Source organism: Clavelina lepadiformis, chromosome 1 (genome assembly GCF_947623445.1).
Source record: "Clavelina lepadiformis chromosome 1, kaClaLepa1.1, whole genome shotgun sequence".
Lineage (NCBI taxonomy): Eukaryota > Metazoa > Chordata > Ascidiacea > Aplousobranchia > Clavelinidae > Clavelina > Clavelina lepadiformis.
The window spans coordinates 14,998,943-15,021,780 of NC_135240.1; the positions used below are offsets into that span (position 1 = coordinate 14,998,943).

General features: G+C 36.3%; 1 protein-coding gene and 1 long non-coding RNA gene across 5 annotated transcripts in view; both read right to left on the reverse strand.

Annotated features, from left to right (window-relative positions):
- Positions 1 to 49: 49 nt before the first annotated feature.
- Positions 50 to 3,907, reverse strand: LOC143444281 (uncharacterized). Its single transcript, XR_013113704.1, has 3 exons — positions 891 to 3,907; positions 533 to 737; positions 50 to 462 (listed from the first exon to the last, which is right to left on the reverse strand). It is a non-coding gene; the product is annotated as an uncharacterized LOC143444281 (long non-coding RNA).
- A 2,097-nt stretch (positions 3,908 to 6,004) lies between these two features.
- LOC143462739 (protein phosphatase 1 regulatory subunit 12A-like) overlaps positions 6,005 to 22,838 on the reverse strand; it is a 52,548-nt gene continuing 35,714 nt past the window's right edge. Inside the window, exons 8-20 of one of the 4 annotated variants that reach the window (XM_076961005.1) lie at positions 21,864 to 22,344; positions 21,699 to 21,765; positions 21,474 to 21,607; positions 19,581 to 19,678; positions 19,181 to 19,308; positions 17,315 to 17,454; positions 17,042 to 17,249; positions 16,780 to 16,943; positions 14,362 to 14,418; positions 10,216 to 10,374; positions 9,889 to 10,083; positions 8,588 to 9,306; positions 6,005 to 6,796 (exon numbers count right to left, since the gene is read on the reverse strand). In XM_076961005.1, coding sequence (XP_076817120.1) covers positions 8,623 to 9,306; positions 9,889 to 10,083; positions 10,216 to 10,374; positions 14,362 to 14,418; positions 16,780 to 16,943; positions 17,042 to 17,249; positions 17,315 to 17,454; positions 19,181 to 19,308; positions 19,581 to 19,678; positions 21,474 to 21,607; positions 21,699 to 21,765; positions 21,864 to 22,344 — 2,515 coding nt within the window. In that variant the 3' untranslated portion in view covers positions 6,005 to 6,796; positions 8,588 to 8,622. Of the gene's footprint in view, positions 6,797 to 8,587; positions 9,307 to 9,888; positions 10,084 to 10,215; positions 10,375 to 14,361; positions 14,419 to 16,779; positions 16,944 to 17,041; positions 17,250 to 17,314; positions 17,455 to 19,180; positions 19,309 to 19,580; positions 19,679 to 21,473; positions 21,608 to 21,674; positions 21,766 to 21,863; positions 22,345 to 22,838 lie in introns of all 4 variants that reach the window. The other 3 variants (XM_076961013.1, XM_076960997.1, XM_076961021.1) reach the window with 3 other exon arrangements.

Consider the following 22,838-nt stretch of genomic DNA (forward strand, 5'->3'; position numbering starts at 1 on the left):
AAAAAGTAAGAATATGTTTTCAACCACGTCTTTTTACTTGAAATGGCCACGCTTCGGCTGGATTAGATAACACAATATCAGAGATGGGCACGAGCTGTATTTGATTACTATCTGATCATCGCTTTTTTTGCACAAACAACACAATGAAATTTTTTTTGACTGCTTTGAGATTAATTTTATGCTGTGAATAAACAAAGTGTAACAGATGTATTAAGAAGCTTATTAAGCTACGTATTATTCCAGATTATCTGTTTCAGTCGTGTATTCTCTTTTCGCTTTCATATTAAATAACTTGTTAAAAGCTTCAAAGTCTGAGTCACTCCGAGCAGAACACATTACATGGTGTAAGAAGTGGAATTCAGAAACATGGCACTCAGCTTTAGACCACCAGATCCCATGCAGATTGTCAACTGGTAAATGATCTTTTCCACATATTTGAAGCGGTTAAACTTGGCAAAAAGCCTGAAAAACACAAGTTACAATACTGTTGAATCGTGCTGGTTCGCCGACACATAATATTCAAGCATTTTACATTTTCTGGTGGAGAAGAAAATCAAGATGATTACAAGACCGTATTAAAGAAATTCCGTGAGTACTGTTGGCCAAGATAGAATCCGATTTTCAATACATAAGTTTTGGCAACGTGTCCGACAGGCAGGTGAAATTTTTTTGACAATTGGGTAACGGATTAAAGACAATTCCTTGATGGTTGTGATTACACCGATCCAGATAGATATCTGCGTGGTAAAGTTGTAATTGACATCCATGACCCGCAGGTTAGAGAAAACTGATACAACATACTGATTTAATTAGCTAAAGCCTTAGATATCTGTCGTGCAGCAGAAGCAAGCAAAGCCCAACTTATGGAAATGAATGATACCAGCACTTACCAGATCAATAGCAGCAAGCGCACAAGTCATTATGCGAGACCTCTTTCTACGCGTTCCATTCTACTGAATTGCAGGTATTGGGTCACACAACATGAGCCCAGGGTGCAGTGTTGTAATGACTCGAGTCACGTTTTTAAATTACTTGACTTGAAACGACTTGACTTGACTCTAGTCTAGTCAGTCGGAAAGGGGATCACGTGAAATGACCGTGAACAAATTCACCGGCGACAACTGGTAGTGGTCAACTGACCGGCAACAAATTGGCCGGCGATCAAATTAACCGGCGACAAATAGGCCGTCAAAAGGTCAAAATTCTAATTCACTATCTAGTCGCGCATCAGCTTTTATCCCAGCCAATTTAGTATGTGTATTGCAGTCAAGGTTGCCACTCGTAGGGTTTCTTGGCCCCTTGTAGGGTGTAGGGCCTCCTGCCAAAAGGAGAAAATACAAGGATCTGGATGCGCGACTTCAAACCATCGTTGAAGATTTTGCAAACCGTGACATATTAGATTTTCTCAGAGGCATCGCCCACAACCTACAATTTGCGCAATAAACTTCCTTATTTGTCAAATAACAGTTTGTGTAAATTTTAGTGCCCTTATTATGTAGTGTCATATGTGTTTTGCAGTGAACTTCTTTTAATGTTGTTACTCGTATTTCCAGAAATATTTCTGTTTATTTCAATAAATGTTTCAATGTGTATTGAAATAAAAAAAAAATTTTGTTAAAAACAAAGGAAATAGTTACAAACAAATATTTACTTTACATATCATATACTACCATCAACTTAAACACAATAATTCAGCACTTGCACGGTCAATTTACCTCCCGGTCAATTTTCATTCCGGTAAGTCTGTTCCCGGTTAGTTTGTTCGCGGTCAATTTACATCACGGTCAGTTTGTTCGCGGTCAATTTACGTCACGTTCAGTTGTCCCCGGTGAGTTTGTTCGCGGTCATTTTACCGCGGTCATATGTCATGGAACCGTCGGAAAGTAACTTGACACATCACACAAGTCATTAAATCTTAGTTGTTAATTTATTGATTAACTGAATTACAGACATTTGATTTCGTTGCAAACGATCGGTTAGCCAATGGCATCACTTGATTCGACTTGCATTATATTTTAACTTAACTTGAACCAATTAGTAATTTGACTCGACTTGACTTGAGTCAACTTCCCAAATAACTTTGACTTAAGTCAACTTCCCAAATAACTTGACTCAAGTCTTAAAAAAATGACTTCGTTACAGTACTGCCAGGGTGTTGTTGGGATGGTGGGCTAAGGAATGATGTTTTGCGTTGACATAAAACCAAAAGCTTTAACGGTTCGTTTACAACTCCTTTTGTCTATTTACTTTTTGACTCCGTTGTTAATAGCTACCTTTTCTTGTTTCTTTAAGTCAGAGGAGACAGACATGCGGCCCGCAAATCGGTTTGACAATCGCTTCTGCATGGCGAAGCATTCCGGAGAGACTAGCAGTCTTGAACATTCATTGATCTATTTCTAATCTTTGCACAATGCGATATCAAAAGCTAATACCACGATTGAGCGACAGCAGTATTCAGTAGGTTGCCGCACTCAACCGTTGTATTTTTTGCGGCCGTTGGAGAAGCTAAAAACCTGCCGTATGAAGCGGTTGCACTTGAATGCTAATTATTATGCAAAATTGTACAGGCTACTAAAAAGTTGTGCGGCCCGCTTACTCAGCAATAACTAACAAAGTTCCCGCTATAGCGAATAGGTTCGTCGCCCCTGCTTTAAGTCAGCACAACGTTCATAGTTTCCAAATTCTTATATTCCAAAATGTAGTCGCAAATCGCAATTACATCAGATGAAATTATCATGTCATTTCCACAAACACACTTTTTAGATACCTCCAGATTTTCTAAAAGCGATTTTATCAGGAGAGAGCGATTAAACCCAGATCAATTTTTTTTATCCTTTTTACTATAGCCAATCAGCTAAAGCCACCCGTTCTAGATATCGATTGTGTCACAGAATAACTCCTTTCTGACCAGTGACAACACACTTGAAAACTAGAATACTTCTAAATTCGTAACACTCTACGTACTACAAGCAGTTTACTCTGCTACACGGATACATGTCATAGTAAAACGGGTTAACTATGTTTAGCCACTGAACACAACACGTACATTTTTAAACATCATATGTTTCTCTAGCCAGAGAACACACAATTGCTTATTAAATCGCCAATTATATAAATTATTACAATCGCCATAGTGTACAGACATTTTATCACGTGACAGTTAAGGTGGCGTCAAACACCAAAAATGCCATAAAATCTTTGTTTGTTTTATTATACAGTGAATTTACTAAAACACTGATTACTCGAAAAATCCTCCATGGGGATCTCTGAAAATTTGCATGTCAATTTAGTATGCTTTGGACTAACATTACATAAAATTCCATCAAAAAACCATGATTCATTTAGCTACTTTCATGGCAATTTTTAGCCAAATTCTGCACGCGACCTGGGACATTGAAGTACGCCAACTGCTAGGATAATTCCCAGGCTAGAAAACAACAGCAACCATGCTGCCTTCTGATTGGTCTGAATATGTTTTTAAAGCCCTACGTAAGAGTCCAACGAACTCATAGAGATCTTAGTTTACCCTATTTGACGGCTTGTTCAATGATTGTTGGAGCTTCTTTTTCTACTGCAGGATAACGTCTCTCACTTCCCTGTAAAGTACGAGTCGTAAAAGTTACTGGCCGACCTTGCTGGTTCAAAGTGGCCGATATTACGATTTCAGAGGCATCGCTTTCAACCACGAAAGGCAAACTTTCGTTCTCAGCTCAGCATGAGCAATGCTATCTTTTTATGACTGGTATTCCCACAACACAGAAGCGGATAGTAGAAATAATGTTCGTATTTTTCAAACTTTCTATTTTATCGGAAAAATGGGAATACACTTCGCAAAATAAGCACATAGTCCTAATACGCGTTTTAAAGCTCGTGCGTTTGTTAGCGGGGCAAATTCTGGTAAAGGCCGTAGTCGTTCTGGGTCAGGTTTAACCCTATTCTAACTAGGCTTGGCTTCTCCCGCACACTGTCACAGCAAAACGTGGCATACAGTTGCATTGTTAGCTGTAGAAACTTGAAATTTGGTGACTTTTCCTAAAAAATGTTCAGCTATCTGTCCATGTTTGTTTGGTAAAGTTGGATTTTGTAATTTTTAAGATATTGCGATATTTTCATAATTTTCCTCTGCTTTGCTCTGCTCTCCGCATTGAAGCGTATTACTCATGTACGCACCAATAACTCGACTAACTATTCTCTTTCGTTCTCTTCTCGCGATCAGCTGGTTTTCCGCACAGCGGGGACGCGGCATATCAAGAAGAATTTCTAGAAATGTGTCACTTTTAGAAATACTTAATTTACACTAAATGTTATTTCTTCAGTTTTACAATTATGATGTATACAGGAAGCCAGATGATTTTTCTACTAACCTGTCAAAATCCGATCAGTTTACGACGTATAGTTTTCTAGTAATTAACGATTGAAAATGTGTGTGCGGGGTCGGCCACACCTAGTTTTTTAGTAAACTCGCGAGCCTGGTTAGGATAGGGTTAATACTGTAGTATGTTTTCCCACCATGTACCCTTAGATGCTAATAGCACCATAAGATACACAGAGGATATTGTTTTGTCCTCATTGAGAGATAAGTTATGGCGCTTAATAGCATCAAGAAATAGATGTGCGAGGTCGTGTTCCTTCTGGCCTCGTCCTCCTGCGGTAATGTTGTCGAGATAAGGGAATGTGTCTTTCCTCTTTGACAATCACGTTCATTTTTCGTTGAAATTGGGAACGCCAAAATGGTCAAGCCAAATGGAATGCGGTTAAAGTCACACAGTTTTCCACATGGCAATGTATTATATCCACCATGCGAAACACTCTCTTCTTTGTCTTTGGAAAGGAGAGTAAAAGTCTTCAGGTTTTGCAATTCTCACATTAGGGACCTGATCAACCTTGTAAAAAGGACTGATATTCTTTTTTATTTTATTACAGAGTGAAGTTAGCCTACTGAAAAAATGCAACTATTCAAAAGTCCTCCATAAGGCTCTTTAAAATTTTGCATGTGGTTTTCGTATACTTTAGGCCATTTGTTCCCAAAATATAGGTCGCGCCGAGGCGATGCAAGGGAATGTTTGTAACAATATAGTGAGTGGACCACATTAGCATTGCTTGTGTCTGTCTGTAGCGTAGATTGCTCACAATGAAAACGAACTTAGCAACTTACTGCTAGAAATCATCAACATAATGATATTTTTTCGTGTTAAAACAGAGTGTTTGAGACTCGCCGCTGCCTTACGCTATTATTTCATTAAAACCCTATTAATTAGCCCAACTAGCTCTTGCAAAGCCAGCTAAACTCAAGACTACAATTTTGGGCTAAAAATTCAAATTTCATTAATTTTGAACTACTTTTTCGCCTTACCTAAGCATGCGACGTGGAAGTTTTTATCGCGCTATAGGCTATAGCCTACTAGGCTAATTCCCGTACTGAAAAACAACACCGACCAATGTGGCTTCGGAATAAGACGGGGTTTCCTTTCAGCAAAGCACCATCTATGGGACAGAATTGGCATCTTTCTCCGTACATTACTGTCGGTGTACCAGAATAATTTCCATCTTGCTACGAGCAGTATTATCCTCCTACCCCCTAGGAATCCTTTGGATCGCACAGGCTACCCGTCAAACCGGTACCTTACTGATTTACGTAGTTTAGCTATTGGCTGTCACTTGTATTGTTTGTAGTGCACTTTGATTGTTACGAATTTATACGTTTTCTTGTTGGAAATACTTTTGTGACGTAAAATTGTTGTAAGTGGTTAAAGATGAAAATTTTTGTGACGTTTAACTGGTAGCCTACTCTTGATTAGCTATAGCAGAATGCAGTGGTCGGCAAACTTTTATTTATTGGCCCAAATTTTCACCTCATTAATAAATGAAGGCCCAGCATTACATGTTAAATATATTTAGCCTAAGGCAGTAAATATTGCTTGCCAACTAATAACTTTTTCGCAGCAAACATTAAATATTAGTTGAAACTAAATCTAGTGACGTTCTTTCCAAAACTGATGGGACATTCGTGGAAAAGTCAAGTTTTATAACTCGCTTAAATATACGCCAGGCTTTTTTAAAAAACTTAATGCTCATTCTATAACGAATACCTTTCGCGAAACAAGAAGATAAAATAGAAAGACTAACTAACACGGCAATTTAAAAATTAGCCACCAATAGATCACGATGAAAAAACTTCCTCAAAATTTACTGAGATCGATATTTTTCATCAGGGTATGAAAGTAATCATACAAATTCATAAACAAGTGTCACGAAAACTCATAGGCTTGGACATATAATGTCACTAAATATATTTCGGATAAAAGACATACATGCACCACAGTCACGCATCCTTCGTATTTGCGAAACTACTTAAAAGTTTGTGTGATGAAATTCTGACGTTGTCCGTGTTTCCACAGAATCTGGGAAGACCGTATGGAAACAAAAGCTTATTAAGTAGGTGTCGAAGCGTATCCAAATACAGTAGTTTGTGGCGGTACTTTTTACAAAACTGTTTTAAGTAAGGCACGTATGGCGTGCAAAATTATATAAGAAAAAATATGAGTTCGAAAAATATATCACGGGAAACTGTACACAAGGAGAGTTTAACGTAACACGTGGGATAAATTTTGTACCACACAAATAAACTATTTCCATAAGCACCATGCAAATTGCTACAAATCGAGCTAGAAGTCAATTGTAAAGCATCAAACAAATCAGTCAAAAATTGTTATTTCGACAACTTGCTTATAACTCGAATGAGAGCTCCGTTTTCATCTTTCAATCGTTGGTTATCAGCTCGAAGTTCAGCAAGCACCTGCACAAAACAAAATGATCCGTCCTATTTCATAAAAGAAAACGCTATTGCGCTATAGATATGTGTAGATAAACATTATGCAAAAACACAATGATATGCAGTAAACGTTACCTTCAAAATTTCCAGGTAAAGGCGCAAAAAGACTATGCTTTGTTGCAAGCATGCACACACGACAGTCATAAAGTAAAGTGGAATATTGAAAGATAAACATGCTTTATATAAAGCGTTATACTAGTCTTTAAAAATTGATATCATTGTCATGATTTCCGTTAGGTCATTACGACTTAAAACATTTGGCACACGTAGTTTACAGGTCAAAGGGGGGATGCAATCATTCTTCAAGAATATTTAGCGGTTTAAGTTATAAAGTAAGTCTCTATAGAGTATGTTTCGAACAACGCTAGGAAGTGCGATGCCGACATCAATAACACACTCTGAATCGTCATGATGATGATTACCAATGTGTGGAAAAACGAACTTTTGCATAGCTGCGCTAGAACAGCTTAAGTTTTGTAGATTAGTATAGACATTTTAAATCGCGGTAATGTAAATACAGAGAAAGAAACCTGTCTTCGTTGAGATGCACTGTATTTGTGCAGTTGAAGCAATTTATTCAAACGCCTAAAATAACACGAAAATGAAATAAAAGTCTGCTAGACCTCATTCACTGCAACTAGCAAGTGTTGACTTCATTTTGGTCTTACAACAAAATTCATGCTAAAATTCATATTGTTCATGCAAGTAAAAGCTTGCTTTGGAAACCCTAGGAAATCATGCAAAACAAGTTTTGTTTTCTTAAACATATATTATCTTACCCGTGTATAAGATTGACAAACAGACAATAAAAGATGGGTCACAAATCATGACTCACTTGCAATGCATGTGTCAAGGCATAGCTTTATTTTTTTATAGCATTGAAAACTTCCAAATTATACCAAATTGTTATGCCATTGCGGGACGTTAAGAAAACATCATGTAATTGATACTTCACACCATGAATGATGGAGTGGTTCATGACTAACGCAATGCAAAACTTTCCCAGTATCATCCAGGCATCGCGAAAAACAGCAAACCCGTTCGATAAAGAATTAGAATAAAATGACACAATCAACTGCAAGATGAGCCAGCAAAATCTATGTAGGTTTGTCATGCATTTTTTGTCATCATAAAACCATTTTAAATCCTTCTGTTTGCAACAAAGAAAAGAGTTCGCGCTGATTGCTATCAGCCAAGATAAGAAGCAAGTTACTGCTTTCAAAACCTAATCTCATAACATACATGTATGTATGTATAACATATTTCAACTTGTCACACTTTACAACTTTCCAGTTTCTGCAAAAAAGGATGAAGTCAGGAAACATGCATGTGAAGGAAGCCCGAAAACACAACCATATCAATAATAACAATCAGCTGAAATGAAAGTGAACAGGCAATGCTACCACATGATCGTGGCGGCAATAATCATTGTATCACAACACTTCACCTACATCATTGCAAAAACAAAACCGCGTTGCATGAGTCGGTTAATAATGACTACTGCGTTTCCATGTCCACAAAGTGATGATTGTTAAAATTCTCAGTGCATTTTGCAGTTAATGAAACAAAATGGATAGGTCTTTCAATAATTCAAATTGCAATATTCATCAAAGCAATAAAGAATATTTTTTTAAATGCAGTAGTTCTAACAAGGTTAACAAAAATCTTTTAACTTGGACGTGGAAACGCAGTGAACTAATAATACGGTAGCTCATTCTAGTGTAGCATTACTATCACTTCGCGAAGCCTAATCACCTCGTTAAAGTTCAAGGAGCCGGGGAATTGAAAAGCTATTTTTTCAACGGACTTCGATATGCTTCCACTAATTTTCCAACACGTGCACGTGATAGTGAAGATGGTGGCACACTGAAACTAGACGCTGATGACAGTTTACTTTTGTCATGCTTTTGATCGTTATACAACGTACTGGCATCATCTGAGTGCCTGTACATTGTGCTTGCTGATGTCTTGGGCTTGTACTGACCCTTACGATACGATACTACTGGTTTTCCACCTGGTAATGCCGAACGCTGGCGATAAGAGTTTCCCTGTATGGGCTTCCGAAAATCTTTCGACTGCGAGGTTGAGCCCATAGTAGATTTTGTAGTGTCATCATTTGTACTGCTATGACTTCGGTAATTCTGGTATGAAGAAGCCCTCATAGACCGTGGCAATAAACCCCTGGAGTCAGATACGACAGTATGCGATCGATAAGGTGTTGTGTACTTGTTTTCTACAGCTAACGATGACGAAGGGCCGATCAATGAGAGAGTGGCAACCGGATTATCGAGATGCTTTTTATTTTGACGGTTTTTCCAGAGAGACTGCTTCCACTCACTTCCAGCAATACTACGTTTTCTCGCAGTAGACCCATCATCATCGCTTCTAAGTTTATTTTCCAAACAATTGTGTGCAGCGTTCTCTTTCTTCAGTTCTTCATTTCTATCGGCGATGTGTTCCTGGTCCTTTGTTCTCTAACGAATTTTATACAGACGATGACCGATGCTTTTTCATAAAGTATTGGGCAAGAGACAAAATCTCGAAAATGTGAAGGAATTACTTTAAAACGCTAAGATTTTAAAAAGCACCTTTATCATAAACTACAGCAATCAACACAGACTGATCGATCGCAAGTCACTAGAGAATAAATACTACTTCTTCCTCGTTGTGGAAATCTCGACCAAAAAAATTTTAAAAATGTATACAATACAATTTACGTAACAGCATGCACAGTTATATTCAGGTCTTTTAGGCAGCTTTTTAAATACTGTTGTAAAACGATCCAATGTTTTGCGTTATTTCGGAAAAAACAGTGCAGTATCACTGTCGCCTCGTTATGTATTTAAGATAAATTTCCTTCAGCTATATTCTACGTGGATAAAATTTTACTAAAATAGAATGCGGCGTGCTTTTTCTATCCAGTTACCGGACAAATCAATTGTCAAAAAGAATTTTGGTAATTGCACAAAACGAGGGTTAACTACTGCTACCTCTGGCGTAACTGCATCCAGATAAGACAAGTGTATTTTTAACTTTATCCAGGTATGTTCTCTTACCAATAAATCCTTTTCCATATCCGCCAATTTTCTTTCGAGAACTTTTCGTTCTCGCTTATCAAATTCAGCTATCTTGTGACGTGCTGCAGTATTTTCAGCGCGGTCTAATCTCGATTCCAAGTCACTTACTTGTCTTCTTACGGCCTTCAACTCCGTTTGAAGCAAATCATTTTCAACCAACTGATCTTCATATAACTAATAAAACAATCCAATCTTATACCTACACATATTTTTGAACACAGAAAAGCTGCAGATATGTTTTGAAACACCCAGGTTTTAACATTGCAACCACCAAAACGTATTAATGAAGAAAAAAGTATAACTCACCTGCTTGTAACTTTTTTTTTCCCCAATATGACTGCCATCAACGCTCGACGTATGCGGTAATAAGAGACTACTGTCTTTGCTTTTCAGCCCTGTTCGTTGCTCTTTTGGGTCTGAAATCATTCCTTCATAACTTGAAAACGGTATTCTTTCGTGTAACGTCTATTATATAAAAAGATAACACCGCATGCGTGATTACCTCTAAAAAACCAACTTTAGGGGTAAAAAGTATTATGCTCAAGCATTTCTACTTGCTCGGAGACGACTTGACTAATCAAGAGTAATCAAGCGAAAACCCAATCGAATCGCACCAAAAATTGTGTCTCTACATCCCTGAAATATCACTACCATCACACGAACGACATGATTTATAACAAAATATTTATCAGGGCTGTTGGACTTCATTCCTTTATAATTGCCCTATTGCCCGTCAAAACGAACTTACTTTATCTGAGGTTATTTAATATGTTAATGAATTTAATTAAAAAAGATAATTACTATAAATTACAAATGCATTTTAAGCATTGAATTATGTTAAAATTTTAGCAAATTAGAATTTGCAGTTTGTAGTAGGTTACTGGCTGGTTACAAATGTCAGTCTATTTCGAATAGTTGGACCCGGAAGGATAGCAGTTGCCATTAACAGAGATGGTAACAGAACAACCATACTATTCTAGCATGGTTTATTCGGAAGCCAAATGTTCGAATATTGCGAGCAGCGCTTTTCCCTGGTCTTTATAACGTAAGCTGTAGTTTAGTAAAATGAACGTCGTAAAATTGGGGTGATGCGGTTTACTTCATGATAACCTCTATATGCAACGCTTGGCTTAGAGATGTCAATTATTATAAAGCGAAAACAAAATTAACTGCGTGCACTAAAGGAAACTTTTACTTAAATATTGAAAAACAAGCTGTTTCTAGGGTTCAAAAATATACAAAAAATAGATTCAAATCTTGGTGATTCGGTCATACGCATTTTTCTTTAGGTCTGCGGACTTTGAGGACTTTTCGCATGTTGACTTGCATTAGGGTTGTTAATTTTTTGGTCACATTTAAAAATGTCAAGTTAAATTGGCTTTTCCCATTTTTTATGAGCCAAAGCTAAGTTTGTAAAAAAAATTCTTCAAACTTTTAACATTCTGACCCCGTTCATAAGCCCTTAAGATATTACTGAAAACATTGATAAATTTGGTGATTCCCCCAAACCGAAAATTTTGATAAACTTCCCCAAAAATTAGCGTTTTTTTAAGTGAAAACTTTGGTGCTACTGAGCCGGGTAAAAGTGTTGGAATTTTCAAGCATTTTCTGAAATCTAATTTTGGTTTGTAGAGAATAGGATTAGCCTATTTAACTTGAACGCCCTTACCTTTTATGCGAAGAGGCTCTAACTATAAAACTAACGCGGGACGCCAATTTGTGTTTCTTTTGAGCAGTCGAGGACAACGATCATGCTGTTTGTACGTGATGTATCACCTATTACAACTACTGTGATCGCATGCACGGCGGGTTGTTTATTCTATGAAATATCTGCAACTTCCCGTGATTACGTGCTTACCAATTGAAGCAAATATCATTGTTTTCCTTAGCGATGTACTTTCAAAAGTCAGAGAAACGCTTAATATGGTCGGAAACATTCATCCTATGTGTGGAAAAGTTTAAATTGAGTGAAAATAAAGATAGCGAAAATTTAAGCAAGCAATAAAATATTGTGAAAGCACAGGGAGTTTGACGACACCTTTAAAATACGTATCGATCTCTCTTCGTTAGCACATATAAATTTGCTCGCAATGGAAAAGTCTAGTAACAGACAGACAACTAATAACATTAATCTAATAACAGACATAATTTTGCGGTTAAAATATATAGGTTATCATTTTAACAACAAAATTTATTTCAAAGCAAGGCACAGCAATCGGAGCTCGCATGGCACTCCAGTAGACCAATATTTTTATAGCCCGACTTGAAGAGGACGTCATATCTGACTTCCCTCTGAAGCCACTCATTAGTTTGCGATATACTGGTGACATACATATTCATGATCTGCATTTTTGGACTCAAGGCTACTATAATGTTATCCAATTTTCGGAGGCGCTTAACTCTAAACATTCCAATATTCATCTGACGTTGGAACGGTCTAAAACAGAAGTCACTTCTTAGACACCCAGGTGACGCTAATCCAGAATAAAATACAATCTTCATTTTACAGTAAACCTATAGATTCCAACACCCTAATAGCTCACATCCCCCACATATGTGTAAATCTATTGTTTACGGAAGCATAGAATTCTGTACCTTGCTTTTTATTTTACTATACACTAGGTTAACACGCTTCAAAATCGAACAATTAAACGCGTGAAGTTGACCACGCGAGTATAAACGTTACCTATATAACTGCAACCAAAAGATTAATTAAATCTACTGTTATACGCTAAATAATGAGTTACTTTTCACAAAACAGCTGAAGTTACCTGCCTATCGCTCATCATGAAATATGGCTCTAAAACGTTTTGACGACATATACAGTATTATATTATATCAATAAAATATGGCCTAGCCAAATACTTAGAATTAGACAGAGTCCATTTATGTGCGTGATGTAATCAAGTAACAGCTGTTCGCTACGTAATACCTAAAAATACAAACCTGTTATTCGAACAAAAATTGCAACTAGTAATTGGCCAGCCTACTTCAATACGGATGGAAATATTAAAGCGAATGTTCTAGCGGTGATAAATCTTCCCAACGAAGTTCCGCTTCGATACGCATTAGGACATTGCAGTCATAAATAGTTGCTAGGCAAGTCATTCGGCGGTTGCAAACAGCCGAATTGACAGAAATTTGTAAACAACCACTTAAAGCTCAAAATGTTGTTATAAAAATTCACTGAATTTTAAAGCGGCAATACGGCGATAGTGACGAATGTTTCTTGCAGAACGTCACTATACACAGAAAGTAAAGGGTTCCGGTCCTGTGCGCATGTGTCGTCAACGTGGGTTGCGTTGTTCATATTTTGCACGCAGGGGAATTATTGCAACGCAAATGAAAAATTTGACAAAGGACCAAGTTCAGCTGGCCCGAAATGCACCTTCTCTCTACTGTGTCGGCGCAATCACTGGTGACGGATACAAATGCACAAACGTTTACCAACTCTTCGAGACGAGCGTAGCTAAAACTGTAATGAAGGTGGTCGGTGTAATTACTACGGTATACTGAAGACGACTTTTTCCATCTACCGATTAAATGTGATGACGACATCTTAATGCAAAAAGGAGTTATGAAACGCCAAAAAATGCCCATTTTTTAAAGTTTTTGGTGACCGATCAAAGTAATCCCGTGATTAATATGAAAATGGGAAGTTATATAATTTTTGCTCAGTAAAATGTTCTTATGGTTCAAAATTTACAAAATACAGTATTGCCTAAGGTTGAATGATTCATTGAAATATAGTGAGTAGCGCAACACCGTTATATTACGCGTTTGGGGCCGAAAAACGTCAAAGTAACCCTCGCATTTAGAGTCATAAATTCTTAGCGCGGTTATCAATGAACTATTTTTTACTGGAATACCGGCCTTGATTGTTGCCACCAATTGTCAAAATTTCTTAACAAAAAATCATAGCATAACTGAGTTATTAGATACCGAAAAGTGGTTATTTTCAAAAGTTGTTGGCAATTTCCGGTAGATATAGTCCTGGGATTGATAAGAAAATAACTGAATATCTTGCTTACGCTCAGACTAATGAATTTATGCAAAAAAATTGTTAAATATGGTGATAAACTTATCGTGGTAATTTTTGTCAAAAAAAATCAACTTCCCTTCAAAAATTTTAAATCGAATACATTCTGATTTGCTCTTAAACATGCCACAAACCCCTGGAGTTTCAAGAAAATTAACGCAAAAACCGTTAAAATATTAAGGTTTAAAAAATCTAAAAGCGGGAAAGTAAGGTGAAAGGGAAGAATTGAGAGACGTTGTATTAGAAAGAATGTCATCAAATACTGTACAACTTATATACATATCAGTCTATGGAATCAAGTAAACTTATTAAGAACTACCCGAATAAATGTATAATAATGACAGAATAATCATTTACTGCACAATGGACAGTATAGCAAGGTCTAAATAGGCATTAAATAAATAGTTCCATACCTTTTGCGGTTGTTTTGATTCCAAGCCAACTTTTTCATCTTCATCGTCACTTGCAATCTAAATTTAAATAATTTTCAAGTGAATCAATCATGCTTGCATGGTGAAAAGCGTGGAACATCAGCCTACATCACACCCTAACACGTTCTTCCTTCATGCCTTATGCTGATGGGCAAGTATGTGTTTGCAGTTAGCTTGCGGAAACGGTTGAAGTGATGATTAAGCTTCGGGAGCAATTTTTAATTACTGCAACAAATACTACTTATACTATCCTGTTTCCAAATGAGGATATAGTTAGCTATTCATGATATTTGGTATGTATTGAAAATGTTACTGTTAAACGTTTAACACGTTGCAAAGTCGCATGTCCCTTTAATAGTGCTTATGGATGGGCTCTCGTGATAAAATCGGATTTGTTCAAAACTTCATTGGCACAGACAAAAATGGCTTAACTTGTTGCGACTTGTCAAGAAACAGTCAAGGTCACAGATATTTGTTGTGGAAATAAAAATTAAGTCAACAGAAATTTTTTTCAAACTTTGTCTTAAAAGTGGGAGCAACATTCCTGAGAAAAATCTCTACAGCTGAGGTAAATTTGGAAATCTTAAGTTGAACATCTAATGAACTCCAAACAATATAAAGCGTATAAACCAACTGATCTCTTAACGAGTCGGTTCAATGAAAAATCAAGATTTCTGCACATTTCTAGGAACCCCTTCCCTTCGATTGAGAAACCCACACAGCTTAAACCAATCAGAGATTAATATGGTTGGTAGTATTTTCAGCACAGGCTATCCTCGCTAAATTTTCAAAGTAAGTTCTTATCTCCCACAGAACGTACGAAAAAATGTTGATTGCTTAATAAAAATCGAAATGAAACTGGTGTGGAAAATACTGGCCCCATTTTTTAAAAACAAATTTCACTGCATAATAAAAAACAAAAACTATTAATGTTTTTTAAAGGGTTTTAAGTTAAAGACTAATCTATTACCTTCCTGACCATACATTTAATTTTCGGTTTAAACTATACTCAAAAAACTTAATACAAAGAGACCAGAAATTAAAGTTATAAAGTATTAAATTTTATTTAATCGCTAAATTTTACATCTGGTTGTTGGAACAAAATTTGTTATGATTAAGTAACATTTTAATTGATAGGCCTACTTGGTTAAACAGTTAAGTTGAGCCTGGCCAGAGATTTGGCAAAACCATTTATTTTAAAGAACGTTTTCAAGCTTCACTGACAAAAAAAAATTCAGGTCCAAACATTGTATGATTTGTAGGTGAACAGAAATTCAACTCCACTACTATGTATTTGAAAATTTTTCTCTGGGCCATACCTAAGGTCTAAGGATGTCATAATGTGGTATGCATGCCAATGCTTGCACGATGTTGACATTAGTAATAACAATTTTGAAAAAAATATATATGTTCAGTGTTGCCGGTCTAAACAAAACATAACAGCCATCCTATTAACAAGTGAAAGCTCAAAATTACTGAGCTTCTTCTCAACGTTAAGATTTAAACCTTTTACTATAAACAGCATAGAAAAGCACACAAAAATTAACCTGGCAAACATAAAATGTGCTCTTTTTATTTTTGACAAGGCAATGAAATCATGGTATACTCAACATAACATAAAACTTAAAAAAGCTCAGACTTGAAAAAACGTCAAGCAATACATTTTAAATAGCAAGTACTTTAAGCTCTAAATAAAACGTAACATAAGTATTTTATTTTTTTTCTCAAATGTTCTCAATATGTATTTCCTTTCATACGTATATTGGTTTCATTATCATTAAAATATATAGGCTGCCATTACAACAACTAACATGGAAATATGTTTGTATCTAGTTATTTATAGCAGTGCGACTTACAAATGTTGATACAGTATTAAAAACTCTTAAATGGTGAAAGATAAATTTCTGCAAATACAGCACATATGCTTACCATGAAGAGGATAACTAACCCATTTTCAAGTTTACAGTATGATAAAAATAACTTATTGATTTATTTTGACAATAATTTTGCTTGTGATATGACTTGATTCTATTACGTTAACTTTTCAGGTGTGAGGTTTGTTGTGTATACTGTTACCCCGAAACTTTGAACTTTTTTTTACGATTTCTCTAATTCAAAACTTGTTTACACCGTGTTTTAGGCAGTTTTGCCTTTATTCGTCTTACAAGAACTGCATATGTTGAGTCGCTCACTGTCTTCAAAATTAAGCACTGCAGAATGAGCAAATTTACCAAATGAAATCAAAGTATTTTTAGCATGTTGCATCATTATTTAGTGATCTTTTATCGTGTATTCGTTGCTTGCCATACTACCAGAAGAGAAATTTAGAAACTTCATGCCTCTGGTAGACTACTTTTTGAACATAACAACGTAAGCAATTACAACATCAATTTTACTTACATCATTAGAAGAATCAGTTGGCCTAAGCTCTGGCAGACCAGTTGAACGGCGCTCTTGGCGCTGTCGTCGTCTTTTTTGTGCAGCTGACTTTCTTGCTGATGGCGAGTGACCTGTTGGAGGCAAAGTATTTATGTCAGCTTCTGTATTCGTTTCATCTTGAATATCTGCAATTAAAAAATTGTTTTCATTTTTCTGTTCATTTCACTAACAGAAGTTCTAATCCTTGATAAAAATTTTGTCTTATTGTTTTCAGGATGCACACCGACATTAGATTCCGCATTTATAATTGGTAGGGACGCAGGGTGGGTCAGCGGAACCGTTTTAGCAGTTGAAGGCACTCTTTCACTGGATGGAATATAACCAGATGGAAGCTTCACGGGTCTGGTTGAAGGTTGGCTGGATCCAAAACTTGAAATTGAGCTACCATGGGCAAAATTTTGCAATCGGTGGTTCAACAGCACATTTGAATCCTACAATATTGTTTTAATAGAATAAACAATTTGAACACAGATGTAAATATAAACAACTAACTCACCACATGATGGAGGTCATGAGATTCGCCAGTAATGACATTTTCCGCTGAAATATCATTTTGTCTCTGTGTACTAGATGAGATATTTTCCGTTCGCTCATTTTTCATGCTATCAATAGCTTTTTTCGCCTCTTCATACACATCTACAAATGATATTGTACTTGAAGTTTGTAACAATTATGTAAAACATTATTATCTGAGACAGGGCTTCTCAAACTGTGGGTCGCGACCCTGTTTGGGCCGTAATTAATTTCGGGGTTGCGAAACAAATTTAATTTTTATAAATTGAATTGTTTTTTGATTGTTTTATTCGCTTGACTGTTTCCATTATGAGATTCTTTTATTACTGCAGGCTACAGTTACTGTACTTCGGTGGATTGTGTGCACTTGTATGATTTTGCCAGAGACAAAAATACCACTTGAGATTTGTAATTAGATGTTTATTGTTTTAACAGCATTAACGTGTAGGGTACCTCTCAAGGGGTCGCATAGAAATTTCTTTTCTAAAATGGGGTCGCAGACCCAATAAGTTTGAGAAGCCCTGATCTAAAATATGCCACCTTATAGCCTCTCCCAGAACCTTGCAACCTGCAATGTGTGCATACGATAACAATAAAAGCATTGTCCCATAAACTGCAGCGCCCCACATAATACTGTACATCACATATGAGGTGTTCAAAAATTATCCAAAATATTTTATCCATCGAAAGTGTTGCTGCATAAGCCAACTGTCTTTGGTGAAAAGCAACTTCACTATTTCTGCACACATTCGAACATTTTTGAGCAGGTTGGGGGTGGCTGGCGTGGATGTGGTTCCTTTGTCGCAGATGTTGGTTCCGGTGTTTTCCTGAATCTCATACGACGGATCCCTTGTCTCGGATGTCGCCGTGCTACATATTGGGCAAAGTGGCTCAGCTTCTGTTTCTGTAGTGGTCTTGTTGCAGCCGAAGTTTCTGAGGCAGTCTTGTTGCTAGAGGGTAATCGGTTTGGAAGAATGGGTAAGTTGATAAGGAAGACTGAGTCGATGCCATGCAAGAGCTGCGGCTAAAATTAATATTTTTCAATTGATTAGTATAATCAATTTGGCCACGAGATGGCTTCCCCACCTATTAAATTTCTGTTGCCTTTATTTATTTGTAGATTGTGGATAAGGCACGTTTAAGGACCTTTAATTTACAAGCATCGTTAATTATGACGCATGTTACTGTCGTGTCCTTGAATTTATCGCTGTTCTGAGTGTGGCTGGAGGTTCTGGAGTGTGGCCTTTCTAGTTAGGCTAATTATTCTCTTGACTTTAGCACAGCCTGTTTTCTAGATCTTCCCGAAGTTAAAAACCATAGTAAAATTGAAATGATTTGAGTTATGAGAGAAATTCATGAAAAAAGCGACAATGGAACTTCAGAGCGTTCCAGAGGCGTTACTAGCAATGGCAAAATTGCTGACAAAAGTGTGTTGAACTCTTAATAAAAATAATTTAAAGGTAATCAAATAAACTTCGTTAAATGGATAACATTGTGTTGTTGTGTCTAAACGCCAGGTACTTTTTGAAGTACTTACTGGTACTTGGTACTTTAGAATATGTCCAGCTCTAATACCTTTGCAAATAGCTATTTCTTACAATGTAGTCAAAAGGCCAAAAAGCTGCTACCAGTTAATAAGTAACATGAACAGATATTGACTATATCTACCAAACATTTGATGTAATCCTGGTTTATAGAAATATGTGGCCTTCGCCAACCCTGCCTTTCATTTCTCAAATTTTAATAGTTTTATTTAAAAAAATTTCTAGCGTCAATCCAGAAAACAGCACAATTGGCTAACATTAAATTATCAAAATCAGACATTTACATCAACAATCCCAGTAACTACCTAATGTTACTCCTTGTGTTGATCTCCGAGATTTTCTTTCTCGCTTTGAACGGGCTTTTCGTTGAGCTTCAGCTTCTTCATCACGAACAGGCTGTAAGTGAGATCGACGTCGATCAAGACGACTGTCACTAAAAAATTGTATCAAGATAACCTGACATCTAAATAAGGATATGCCAAAAAAATATGATATCAAATTTAATCTAACTGCACTCTACCATAATTACATTGGCGATACAAAATGTGGTCATGTTTTGTCAACTAAACATATGTAGAAGAAACAGTACTGAACTGTTATAATTTTATGTCTTTAATAAACAAAACGTGTCCTTAAACCTGGTACATTTTCAGTTGTCGGTTTATTACAAGTGTAAGTCACCTAACATTAAGAGAAATTTTCCACCTTAAGTCTTTACTTGGTTCTGTTTCGTTTTGATTGATGTTACCAGATATTCTTGCATCAATTATTGGAGCAACTCTTGCTGTTCTCACATTTTCAACCTAAAAATAAAACTGCTAGATACAATGTAATATTAGTGTATATTTTAATTGGTGAAATAATAATTTTGCATTCTTAGAAATGTGCAATATCAAATCATTCTTGGTTCCACAATACGAACTATCTGCATAATACGAAGTTTCAATAAACTAATTACATCAGGCACTACATGCTAGCTAGACAAAAACATATATTGGCGGATGTTTGCATAAGCTTTTGCAGCAACCTTAGTTTTTTCCTTTCCTGCGGGCAGGATGAAAATTTGATTGTGTAAAGTGCTCAGATATATTTAAATAACGAAATTTATGATGCTGGTCACAATCGGGAATGACAAACAGAGGCTTTGTTTCCAGTGTAAACAAACATTCTTGCTTTGTAAAACCTGGCTTTTCATGTTAATCCTTTGGACTTAGAGAAGTGGTTATGTACCATATATGACAAGGATATAAAGTATGTTGAACCATATTGGCACAGCAGAGAATGCATTTCAATATCACATGAATTTAGAAGAACTTAGATTAGACTTAGAATTTAGCCACTGGGTATTGACCACAGTCCGAATTATTGCGAGCCTAGTGGTCTAACCACTCGAATAACCAGTCAAAGCATTGACCAATGTTATCCCAAGACATACTGTAACTTTCAAATGTTAGCAATCTTACACAGGACAAACCAGGGAATAGTGTCCTGTCACACCAACCAGATACTTCGCTGAACATTTTGTTATCATTAAGCATATCCATAAATTACTGCTATGTTAACATATGAAGTGAAGTGCTTTCTTAAAAGCCCAAATCCTGATACAGTGATTCTAACCTAAAATTATTCTTTGGGCAGTAGGCCAACAATAATACAGTAATAGTAGGTTGTTTAGTGACACTTATAGCCCTAGCCTATAACATAGGCCACCTTTTTCAATCCTTACCCTAGATGATTTCGGGGTGCATAGTTTAAACTTTACTAATGCAAGGTTTATAAAGGATAACACGTGATATATAAACCTGAAAACTTGGACAATCTCATATATTCTATATCACACAAGTAGGCAAAAATGGTTTTATGAGATACCGTACCAATTTGTATTAGTCTAAACAAAGATTAAAGACGTCACTGCACACCAATGGCATCTGGTCTCGTGAATAGTCAATGGTCAATGGTCAAAGCATAATGAAACTCAAATATGCCAACAAGCAGTTGCCAGTCCAATTCTGGCTGATAACCGAGTTAGATAAGCCTGGTTTTAGAACGAATCATGTTGTTCTGATTCAACAGTTTTGTGTGGAAAGTACCTAGCGCAGGGATGTCCAACCTGCGGCCCGCGGCCAACAGTGCGGACCGCCTGAGATTTTTGTGCGTCCCGCTAGTCATTTTCACTCCGAATACTTTGATGACTGATATTGTTAAAGTAGTTAATTTCATCAATTTTTTTTGAAAATTAATAGTTTCTGCGGCCCATTGAACTATTTCAAGTGAAAATGCGGCCCACTATAATAAAAGGTTGAACATCTCTGAACTAGCGGGTTTGAGCACAGAATAATTCTGAAAATAACCTGGGTGTGAAAAACACAAATTTCAAAAATAGTTATCTCCTTACTGGCGGAGTTTTGAGTTCAATGTTCTCTAAATACGATAACTACGTATTTATTACTTAAATTTAAGACAAATTTATTTGAATATTGCCGTCATACTTTAAATAATTAATCAATGGGTAAATCCATAACAAAAAACTTCCCAATTCAGTTCTTTGTATATGACAGGAAAAGGTTGCATTGCTAATAAACAGATATGATACTATACCTGAAAGTTTTCGTTTGTAATTTTGATTCCTGAAAAAGCAGATGTTCTGGATGGTGGTATACTACTCGAAGGACATGTGGTAGAAGTTGTTGATGGACGCATTTTGTCATCAAAGCTTCCAGTCTTACGTAAACCTACAAAAACAAACAATAAACAAGGAAGTGAAAACCATTGAGAAAACACAACTAATAAATACAACACCTGAGCGCCAAGTATTCGGAGCACCTTCTTTAATGTCATTATTTCGTTCCGTTGGTGTGTTTGATGAACCCAAGGCAATGGTTGATAGCCGCTTTTTACAAAATAAAGTTAATAAAGTTAACATGCAAATACATCATATCACATTCTTAATTTTACTGAGCAACAATATTACAAATAAATATAGCTCACTAGTGCTTGTATTGGTTGTGTTGTAGCAACTGGTCGGGATGATGAATAATCATTATTACTAGGCAACGATGATATACTCTCTCTGGATGCCACTGCAGAAATATTCCTAACGTTGGAATAGTTTGTTACAGTTTCCTCTACTAAAGACTTCTGTGTTTCTGTACAGTCTGAAGACAGATCTGATGAAGATTCTTGCGAACTTATAGGAGTTGATGATTCCCGGATATTTTGCGTCTGTTGTAAATTCCTTAGTTTTTCTGGTAGCAGAGTTTCATTATATTTTGTAACTGCAACTTCACTTGATGAGGTGGATACTTTATCAACTTCTTCGTTTTCATCATCATCAGATGAGCAGCTGGTTTCATCATGATGAAAACAACCATCATCATCAAAACTTTTGTGTTCTATGGAACAGTGCTCATTTGCTTGAAACGCAACATTTGAATTACCATTTTCTTTTTTACTTCCAAATGGTAACACCCTGAAAAACAATGTCATGTCATGAATATTTATTTTGTTTGGAACGTCAACAAATTGTATCGACTGTTCAGGGACACGATACAGCACTAAACGCCATTACAAATCGTCACTAAGCAGGTTATGGCAAGTATGTTTGCCATGGAAGTAGTAGTCTTGATGTAGACATACGAAAATTAGCATTAACGCTGTTCATTCATTAATCTAATAAAACTAACTAATTTAATCAAACAAAACTAGGTCAAAATTAAACAAATCCAACGGTTTCAGGAATGGATAATAACATAATTAAGCAACACAAACAAACAGCTTGAAGATATGATATAAAACAGTGAGTTCCAGCAAACCAATGCGGGTAAAAGTCTTTTACACTATTTAGTTTGAGCAGACTAAGCATAAAGCATAAAATACAGATATATGTTGACAGAGCAATAGGAAGCAATGATTATCATTATTTTCCAGTACTGTCATTTTCTATCGTATGTGCCTCAATTTTGT